The sequence below is a fragment of the Glycine soja genome, chromosome 20 (assembly GCF_004193775.1).
Source record: "Glycine soja cultivar W05 chromosome 20, ASM419377v2, whole genome shotgun sequence".
NCBI classification, from domain to species: domain Eukaryota; kingdom Viridiplantae; phylum Streptophyta; class Magnoliopsida; order Fabales; family Fabaceae; genus Glycine; species Glycine soja.
The window spans coordinates 7,709,259-7,720,299 of NC_041021.1; the positions used below are offsets into that span (position 1 = coordinate 7,709,259).

An 11,041-nucleotide genomic window follows, 5' to 3' on the forward strand; every position below is an offset into this window, starting at 1 on the left:
GTCATATCAACAATAATTGTCTTCTCATCCTTAGTCAATCACCCAATGTATGAATGTCCAACTAATGACTTGGTCAATTCATGATTATCACTCCCACACATCAACTTCACCATCCAACCTTGCCCTCTAACCACTGGTTTCCCATGAAACTTGAAGGGACACCCACATTTCCTACTCCCAGTATCTCTTCTAACAAAATCTTTCTTCCTAGACCTATACTGACCACTCCTCTCATAACCAATTAACACAAATGAAGTCCTTCATCTCATACCAATGTTTGTGTCTGACCTCATAATCACCGCCACAAATCCGTTTTCATGAGCAACTGATCGAGCCCACTGCAAACATCATCTCGGGTAGCAAACACCTACAATGCAGCCCACATAATTTCAGTCTTCAAAGGGACATTCATTTTATCAATTTAATAACAATAATAAAGATTATTACCTAAGAAGTATTGAACGCATTCGAACAATCAACATGTTGTTCTTCATTCACACCAACGTCGTGTTCATTTTCATCATTTGTATCAACTTCTTCAGACATTATATTGTCATACATCCATTGATCTTCATCCATCTTAACAATAGATTCAAAATTTTCCACATCACAAACATACAACACTTAACCGCACCATACATATACTAACATACAAAACTGAACGTTATTTTTTACTGCATACCATTTTACATGCACTACAATTCATAACCATATATATTGAAAACCAAAAAGCCTATATCAATCTACATACGAATTATTTCAAATGCATGTATAAACAAATAATTTTTATTTACAAAATTTGCATCCTAACATATTAATAATGAAGAATTTTTACCAATTTAAAAATCTAAATATACCATACGGATCACTTGATCTGTATGTTTAAATTAAACTTACGGATTACATGATCCGTATAAAATATACGGATCATGTAATATGTAAGTTTAATTTAAACATACAGATCAACCACTAACTCGCGTACCTCCGACGACGTCGCTATCGAACCTACCACTGCAACAATCACCACCGACCGATATCACTTTCACCTCCACCCAAGCTACACCTCACTCAACGAGAAAAATCAACACCAAAGGAGCCACCAACCCAGAAAGCAAACCATGTGAAATGAAAATGGCACAAACAGGGAACTTATTAAAGAGGAAGAAGACGTAAGGATAATTTTGAAATTACAAAAAATTGTTGGATGTACAAGCAATAAAGCTGGTGCACCTAACAACACCCTATATACGGGTCTTATTTTCTGAAGTCCAATCAAGCCCAATAACCCATTGGATCAGCTCATATTGGTCCATTTTATTTTTTTATCTAAATTTATATAAATACAAAAGAAAAAAAATAAAAAAAATATGAGACCAAATATATGTCCGATTGAAGTTTTGGACCTATACTTCTTAATTCCAGTTTGGCCGATCATTTTACTGGCTCTACTTATACCCATTCAATTATTTGTACAAGTTTGATTTGCTGATAAAACAAATTGTATGATAAAATTCTAGGTCCACCTATGACATTAGTTGGCTTATATATTACCTTTCAAAACTCATCAACCCGTCTTTTTTATGATGAAAAATTTATCCAACACCTGTTAGTATATCTTAGTACTTTTATTCTCATATTGTATAAAAAGAATGTCAGGACAACAGAATTATAGAAATACTGAATAAAACTAAAAAGATTTTTATTAATTAACAATTTGTAAATGTGTATCATTCGTTTTATGGTGCATCCTCACATTTTCACTAGTTGGAGGATAAGTTTGTAAATTTTGATATTATTTTATATTGATAGAATCACACATTTGTCAGAAGTGTATTATGTTATCTAAAGTGCGACATTTTGGTATAATATCTAAATTATACCCATATATTTCAAAACTTTATTTTGTAGCAATAAAATGTCACTTCTGTCGTCTGAATATACCACAAGCACTTTGAGTGGCTAAACGTAATTTAACACTTTCAAAAACACATTTAGCCATTCAAACGTGACTACCTGTTCTCCAAAGTCCAAACCATACAGCATAGCAAGCAATGACTTGTTCTCGAAGTCAATGAAAGTTTGCTGGACAATGACTTTTCCACGACAAGTAACCATCCACGACAAGTCGACAAGTAACATCCACCGCAAAATGATAATATATACCTCGAAATGGTGCTAACTAATTTTTAATTATCTTGTAAAAGAGTAAATGATATTTTCTATGATCTTTTTCAGAATTATACAAGAGGCGTGGTATAAACTAAACATCATGCACAATGAGTGCATGATTTAAACTAAAAAACAAAAAATTGGAGGGATAAAAATTGCAAGCTTACACTCAAATGAGAAGCTTGTACTTGTACTTGCTATTGGCAGATTACATGCATTACTTCTTCCTTTCCAACTCATCAACGTGAGTGGGCATTTTATTCTTTTTCTATAATTACGGGGTTAATAAGATGAAACAATAGGGTGATGAAACGAATAGGGTGTCCTCTCACTGCTTGAAGCATCCAATTTTTATTTTTATTTTTATGGTAGAACATATTATCATATCTTGGAAGCATCAGCTGTGACTCGGCTAAAGGCTACCGCGGTCTTTGAGCCAGATGGGCGCCCCAAATGCTTGCCGATGAACTCACCGGCTAACATGAGCTTTCCGAGATCAACGTTGGTTTTCACCCCAAGTCCATTCAGCATGTACACAACATCTTCGGTAGCTACATTTCCTGAAGCTCCCTTGGCATAAGGACAGCCACCTAGACCAGCAACTGAAGAATCAACTGCACTGATCCCCATCTGTTTAGAAAAGAAATCAATAACGTCCATTAATAACACTGTTAGACTGCAAAAGGATTTTTAATGTTGGCCCAGTTTAAAGTTTAAACTTGTTATACAAACTAAATTCTACGGAAAAAACAAATTGTTTATAGATGGTATTGTGTCCGTTAATTATAATTGTTCAATGGTTGGTACACCAGTGTAGAACTTTTATTGCATGTAATGATGATAAAAGATCAATAAACTCTATCAATAGACAAGCAAATAGAGTTCAAGCTATAGTTTGTTGACTTACTTGAAGGGACACAAGAATATTTGGAAGGGATTGCCCATAAGTGTCATGGAAGTGGACAGCAAGCTTCTCTGCTGGCACAACAGCCATTACAGCCAAAAGCATTGGAACTACAGTTCCTGACCACAACAGAATGAACAGAAAACAATATGAGTACAAAGATCATATTTGAGTAACCAATAGAAAGTTTTTATAAAGAATATTCATATTCTGGATTAATAGACAAAGAAAAATGCTGGAATCTATCCCGCAAATCTGCCAAGATCTGACATTATTTACTTTGCTTTAGAGCATAACAGACATAGGCAAACAGTCACATAAAAAAATTAATAATAAAAGAAAGAAAATTGATAAGCATTCAGGACTCAAGGTTTGAGATTCAAGAATAAGCATAAAAGAAAACAGGTTGCATAGAGTTATAAGGAAATAGGACGACCATATTAGATTCCTCCATCAGGTGTAGACTGTAGAGCTTAAAACTCAAAACAGGGTAATGCAGATTGAGGTATAATGTACGACAAATGTTTTGGATACTGAACATTCTCAAGACAATTATATTGCCAAGTTAAAAAAAAGGATAAGGTATATCACGATCAACACAAAGCACAGGAAAGGTGAGTAATAGGCTGATGTTTAGTAAAAAGTGTTTGAAGACAAATGCCAAACAAGGGAATGCTGCCATGAGGCTGATATTATTATGTTCTGTGTGTAGCATAAAGTTTTCAAAAAGAAAGACATCTAGCTAATTCATTACCGGGAGTACCAACTCCAATTGTGTCCCCAAGTGAGATTTCAAAGCAACCCATATCATATAGTTCTTTAGCTACATATGCCACTTTTGATGGAGGGATTGGTCCTTCCACTGGGCATCCAACAACGCATGATACATACCTATGAAATTTAAATACAGAGAAACAGATTGTAATAAGCAAAACAGAAACAGAACCTCTGTCAATAGAATTTAGTCAATTTACAATATCAACACAAATGGGACTTTTCATGTCCAGTTTTTAAACCTTGACTTGGTTGACTTTTAAATATATTCCTAGAAGGGTCTTCAGCAATATCATCATGAAATAATATCGAAAAAGCAATACAAATACAGATGTGAAGAATGATTTTGAGAAATATTTCATAGGAGTTAGGATCTTATGGGATTGCAATAGGTGTAATGATCAGGAAGGAAAAAGATATTCAAATGTGTGTGCATATATACTTTCCCTAATACATAAAGTAGAAGTTTGACAAAATCTTCTAATATTGTTCTTCTTATTTCTAAATTGATTTCCTACATGATAAATGACTTAACACAACTTATTTCAATGTTGTTAATGGTGGAAAGCCAAAAATCCGCCATAAAAATATGGCAGATGGCGTAGCGGAAAATGACGGACAAAATAAAGTATATATATACATATAAATATCAGTGTTGTTAAATGGCGGCGTCATGGCGGTTTTCCGTGGCGGATTTTCGAAAAAACGCAACCGAATAACGGTGGCATTGCGGGTTTGGGATGGCGGCGCCATGGCGGCCGCCATAGCCATGGCGGTCGTGGCGGGGTGGCGGAATTTCGTGGGTTTTTGTCCGCGGTAGGAGTTGGGCCGACCCGACCCAACCCTACCCGGTTATTCATTAAATAAAAGACTCCAAAAGCTTGCCTTCAGCCTACCTGCGTCCCTCCAAAAGCTTACCTTCAAAACCTTCTCTGCCTGCGTAACTCCAAGCCGCCGCGACACCACCCCCGGCAGCACGCACGAACGGCGGCGACGAGCTCCGACGACGAGCCCCGACAACGCACGAAGAAGACCCGCGAAGGAAGAAGACGAAGTCACGAAGAAGAAGAAGAAGACGCGGGTCAGAGCTGCTTTTTTTTTTTATTTTTTTTTGGGCTTTTTGCTGTTTGACACCCCATTTTTCTGTCTACAGCTTTTTTTTTCCTTTTGCTATTTGACACCCCTTTTTTTTTTTGGAAGGAAAAATATATATATTATTAATATGTAAAATAGTACCAGTGGTACCAGAAATATAAATTACAAAGCACCAGAGTGCTGCCCTCCAACCAATAACCCACCCTAAAACAACAGAATTAAGAAAGCCCAGCAGAACATCCAAAGGAATTCGAAATATTTGAAGACCAATGATTTAAGCTAGTATTGAAATCTTTATCTTTAGCGTTGAACCAGGACCAAACTAGGTATATAGCATGATCCATAACTTTATATGGATCAAAAGGTCTTCCTTGGAAAATCAGGTTGTTTCTATGGTGCCAAATAGAACTAGTCAAGGCACTCCACCATCCACCCCTTATGTCCTGATATACAGGGTCCCCAAAGCCTTCACAGAATTGAGTAAAGTGGCACTTTGGGTGACTTGGAAGGGGTCCTACTACCCGGATCCATCTCATGGATTCCCACCACAGACCTTTTGTCAGATTACAATTGAAGAATAGGTGGCCCACATCCTCCTGTGCATTACCACACAAAGGGCAGTTGTGATCCTGGATAGTAATGTTTCTTCTTAGGAGATTGTCCTTGGTAGGGAGTCTGTTTTTCAGGAGTCTCCAACAGAAAACTGCTACCCGAGGGGGAATTTTCAATTTCCAGATTATGCTATATATCTTCCCATCTGAGTTTGCTGTACTGGGTTTAGTGTAGAACTTGTAAGCTGATTTAGTAGTGTAATGCCCATGGGGTTCAGCTAACCACACCATAGAATCCGTACTATGCCTCTGGATAGGAATGGAGCTTATTTCCTCCATAAACTGCACAGCTATATCATTTTCATGATCAAAAAGATTCCTCCTCCACCTGAGATCCCACTCCCAGCTATCATTATTAAAATTACCCATACTAGAGATGAGGGTACTTTGCTGTCTACTAATCCGAAAAAGTTGATTATATTTCTGCTCAAGAGTGTAGTCTGTCCCTAGCCATTTATCAGTCCAGAATTTGATTCTTTCCCCACTCCCAACCTTCCAGGTCAAGTGCTGATTGAAAATATTAGGATCCAACTGATGATATAGCTTTCTAATATCCCTCCACCAGAGAGAGTGACCCCTCTTGTTAGAGCCAAGCTGGAATTCTGACCAATCCCCATATTTAGAGTTTAGAACTCTTACCCAAAGCTGCTGTTGGCCAGATGCAAAGGCCCAAATCCATCTACCCATTAAAGCTGTATTGAATTTCGAAATATCCTTTACTCCCAAGCCCCCCCTGTTAACAGTCCTTTTTTTTGCTGTTTGACACCCCATTTTACTGTCTACAGCTTTTTTCGTATTTGTTTTTTTCAATTTCAATGAGTTTATATATATGTTTTTTTTTTTTGTCCGCCATGACATCCGCCATTTTCCGCTACGCCATCCGCCATATTTTTATGGCGGATTTTTTACTTTCCGCCATGAACCGCCATCCGCCATTAACAACATTGATAAATATAAATAAAAAAATTAAAAAAAATAATGGATTGCATTCAAATAAACTAAAAAAGTTTCATGAGTCCATACAATAACCAAGTACCAACACCAAATAAACTCATTCAAGAGTTCAAACACACCAGAACACTTCCGTTGCCGTCAATGTCGCTTGGTCGTCTGCGTCCTCTCTCTCGGATGAGTCTTGCTCGGGTCTCTCGCGTGCGTTGTGCGTCGTGCTGCTGGACTGCTGCCGTCGTCGCGCTCGAGAACGTCGTGTGCAGGTGTTGTGTGCGTCACCGTCGCCGCCGTTCGTGTGCTGGAGACTGCTGCTGGTCGTGCCGCTGAAGACTGTTGTGCTGTTCTGTTCTTGGCTTCCTTCTCGCGCTCTGAGTTTCCTTTTGCAGGAGAAACTCGGGTAGGGTTGGGTCAGGTCAGCCCAACCCCTGTCGCGCACGTTTTAAAAAAAAAAAACCGCTATTCCGCCATGACCGTCATGGCTATGGCGGCCACCATGGCGCCGCCATACGCAACCCGAAACGCCACCGCTATTTGGTGGCGTTTTTTCGAAATTCCACGACGCCATTCCGCCATAGCGCCGCCATGGCCGCTTTTTAATAACACTGACTTATTTAATAAAAAAACTAATGTACCCCGGTGTCAAAGGCTCTTTGCTTCGCAAAGGTATGGGGAGGGTAATTGTACACAGCCTTCACCTAGCATAAGCAACAAGGCTGTTTTCAGATTCAAGCCCATGACCAACCGGTCACCAAGGAGCAACTTTACTGTTGTGCCAAGGCTCACCCTTAGTTTACTTTTCTTATTTGCATTCAATTTCATTGGTATGTAAGAGAGAGAAACAAGATAAAAGTAAATTAAATCTTCAGCGCAAAATAAAATTGGTATGTTTATTTTCCATGCTTCAACTTCAAATTAGAGTCATATATGTCAAAAACAGCTAAAACACAAAAACAGATGCCCTGGAACAGAACATTTAGAAAAACCATCAATGTAGCATAAATTCATTAACTAATATATACAGGTACCACCCACAAAGAAATTGGAGGGCAATAAAAGCAAATTGATCAGTAAATATCAAAATGGGAAATAAAAATTTTCAAAGCTTTCTATCTGGCATAAATGCACACTTAAAAAATATTGAAATAGAGAGGATTTATGGATTCTTAGAATGATGAAGGAGAAAACAAAAGGCATACCCTCGAACAGGAATAGAGAGCTGTTTAGCAGCCCGAGTAACAGCTCGATAGCGGACAAGGCTTTCTTCTATGCTACAATTAATGTTTGATTTTGAGAAAGATTCAGAAGCTGATGCAAAAACAGCTACTTCTCTAGCGCCAGCCGCTATAGCAGCTTCAAAACCCTATAATTGTAACAGATCAGACATCTGAACATAAATATGCCCATTTATTGTTGCTCTAGCAGTTATTTGCACCTTTAAATTAGGAGTCAGAACTGGCAATCTAATGCCTCCCAGGTTATGAACTGCTTGCATTACATCCTTTGCATCTGCCAACTGAAAGATACAGAAACAGAATGGTATTCAAGCAGGTAAAATTCAGATCACACTGTAAATAAGTTAGTCTAGAAAGGATATCAACTAGTACTATAGTTGTCCATATATAATTACTGAATGAACAAATTTTTCTTACAAATTAATTCCTCTCACTTTCTATTTGTGCTCAAAACAATGATTTTCAACTTTTGTTTAAATTTTCATGATATTGAGAAATATGTTGATTTAAATGCACCAAGAAGAAAGTTTACCACAACAATCATTCGTAATATCAATGTCAGAAAATAAATATGGTAAAGCCATTATACCTGAGGAACCCATTTGGGAGATACAAAACTAGTAGCTTCAATGACGGATAACCCAGAAGATGCCAATCTATGAATCAATTCAATCTTTACATCTGTTGGTACAATGTTTTTCTCATTTTGTAATCCATCCCTTGGACCAACTTCAACTATCTTTACAAAGTTTGGTATACCTTTCATAAACTGCATTGCCCAATTAAAATTGTATGTTACTTACCAGCCAAAGAAATATGATACAATCAACCAACTACAGAAAGCATAAATGTGTAACATAAATGTCAAATGAAAACACAAAAAGAGGCAGTATATGGATAACTAATTTTGTAGCTGGAAAGAAATTATTGAACAAAATGTACCGCAGCCATTGCATTACCTTATATGCCATATCCTGTACATTTTTGTTATTGTTCTGTGGACTATACTGGTAATCTGAGGTGTAAAATGAATTATCAATCATTCCAAATTTCATCGAATTCCTCCCCATGGTCATAGACTTTTGACTGAAAGTGTCACCTCGGGACAGGTCCCTTCTTTGCCTTCTCCACGGGAATGTCTCTTCTGTATACTCTTCACTGTCTTCACTTTACCAAAGATAGGCATAAGAGGTAAAGTTATGAATAAAGTAGGCTGAAATAGGTTAAATAATATGTGACCAAAGCGAAAGGAATGTATAAGAATACAAAAATAGGTCAAATGATGAATAAATATATGCATCACTGTTGACTTGTAGAAAATTGCAATTTTTTACTCACTTGCAGCTGTTTGATGTGCTGCAGCTTCGTCCTTCAATCCAGCAGTTTCCCAAACCCAAATTAAAATTATCTACTCTGGGACAGCAAGCAGCGGATGAGAACCTCTGGATTCTATCTATGGTACTCATGCTTGGCAACTTGTCAAGGCCAAGTGGCTCCTCCAAACTTGACATGGTGATCTGGATGGTTAAAAGGGAACTGGAAAAACCTAAAAAGTAAGTAATGTGCACCAGGTAACATTCTTGCTATCATTTTCATCAAGTTGTAAGGAGATAAATATTTTCATCTGCATATTGACTATCAATTTTATTCTTCTTCACACAGTGAATTCAGATGACATGTAAGTATCCATGGGTTAAATGCTTTACACACAGCAGAAGCCATTCATCAACAGATTCATTTACTGCAGATGTGCTATATGACACAAAGGATAATGAAATAACTGCTTATGTAAAGTAAGACTCAATAGATGAAGAAAAGAAACAACATATCAGCTGGATTTGATTCACGCTATGCTTGTTTAAGCAGGCAGAAAATGAGGAGGGGAGTGAAATGGCCAGAGTTAAATGGAAAGGGTTTTGAATTGCATTCCCTGCTGCTTGGCAGAAGATGGGAATTAGGAAATCCCTTTGGACCCACGTTCATTCTATAGGAATGGCCAGAGTTTGTCATGAATTGCACTACTTTTTCAGCTTTCCCATATTTTTGTTTGACACAAGCAAGCAAGAAGTGATTTTCATTCCAAAATTTCCACCTCCTTATTTTCAGCTTACTCAAACAAGAATAGCATTACCCACAAAAGGCAAAGTGTTAACCAAATACCCATCTACTTAAGGCCACTGAGACTTGGGCGACATATCTCTATTTCAAACATGACTATGAATCCAAAGAGTATTGTCTCAACACATACAATGGTGCCACAGCTAAGTGAGAGTTTTTAACCCCTCTAACAACCTTAAAATGTACAAATGCAAAAGTTAAAAAGAGCCAAATGTTGTACTCTACCTCAGAGTCAAACAATAAAATCTTAACTAAAACACAAGCATTGTCTGCTTGGAGACCATGAAACTAGACTATTCTGGTAATTTCTTAAACTGCAATCAACTCCTTTGGTTTAAGATGTCAAGAATGGACCTCAATTTCACTCCTCAATTCACCCAGCTAATCACAATTGAGTCCCATGTGTGATAACAGTATCTATAACTAACCAAAACAAACAAAAAAATGCAAAACTCAAATTCGGAAAATATAGAACACTAGAATCCAAAAACAAACAAACAAACAATTAAATCACCTATACAACAAGCAAATTGGAAGAACAAACCAAAAAAAAAAAAAAATGAACCGTTAAAATCAATCAAGCACAATCAATCACTAGAATTTAACCTCTTTTTTTGGACAATTTTGTTTCCCAAATTCCCTTCACCAGTGAGGCTAAACAGGAGGATAGGAAGAAGCAAGCAGACCTGAAAACCAAGTAAAGTTCGAAGGAAGAATCGCAAAATCGCAGGGTAGGGTTTCAGCGAAACCCTAGAAATTGGGGGAAATCGAATTTCGTGATATTTTCGAAAAAACCAACGGAAACGATATAACCAATAAAGAAGAAAAGAAGGTGAAGGAAACGTGAGACGGATTTAGTATTTAAATTTTTGGTTTGGTTGGTGGCAAGGGAATGGGGTCAAGACGAAGAATGAGGTCTTTATTTAATTTCAATTAATTATTATATTTTTGAAAGAAAAAAAAAATTGAAAGGAAAAAATTGAGTGGTTGCTTGAGATGAAGGCACCATTTGAAGTGGGGAATGGAATTGGGACACGCGCGAGAGAGAAAGGGGGTTTGGCGGGTAGTTAAAGAGATGAACGTTGGTAACTTTGGTAACGTTGGCAATGATCATTTTCTTTACACCTTTCAATTTTATTTTTATTTTACTTGTATTTGTAATTTTGCAATGTATCAATATCAATGCC

The 11,041-nt window shown here is 37.2% G+C and overlaps 1 protein-coding gene across 3 annotated transcripts; it reads right to left on the reverse strand.

Moving 5' to 3' along the window:
- Nucleotides 1–2,158: 2,158 nt before the first annotated feature.
- Nucleotides 2,159–10,759, reverse strand: LOC114403321 (hydroxymethylglutaryl-CoA lyase, mitochondrial-like). 3 transcript variants are annotated; one of them, XM_028366209.1, is made up of 9 exons: nucleotides 10,461–10,757; nucleotides 9,075–9,272; nucleotides 8,696–8,903; nucleotides 8,326–8,505; nucleotides 7,937–8,017; nucleotides 7,701–7,864; nucleotides 3,828–3,964; nucleotides 3,077–3,192; nucleotides 2,159–2,799 (listed from the first exon to the last, which is right to left on the reverse strand). In XM_028366209.1, the coding sequence occupies exons 2-9, from the start codon at nucleotides 9,245–9,247 to the stop codon at nucleotides 2,551–2,553; spliced, it is 1,308 nt and encodes a 435-aa protein (XP_028222010.1). In that variant the 5' UTR covers nucleotides 9,248–9,272; nucleotides 10,461–10,757; the 3' UTR covers nucleotides 2,159–2,550. The 3 variants fall into 3 exon arrangements, with proteins under 3 accessions (XP_028222010.1, XP_028222011.1, XP_028222009.1); XM_028366210.1 differs by having other exon boundaries at nucleotides 2,524–2,799; nucleotides 10,541–10,759; XM_028366208.1 differs by having other exon boundaries at nucleotides 2,524–2,799; nucleotides 9,075–9,282; nucleotides 10,461–10,759.
- Nucleotides 10,760–11,041: the final 282 nt, after the last annotated feature.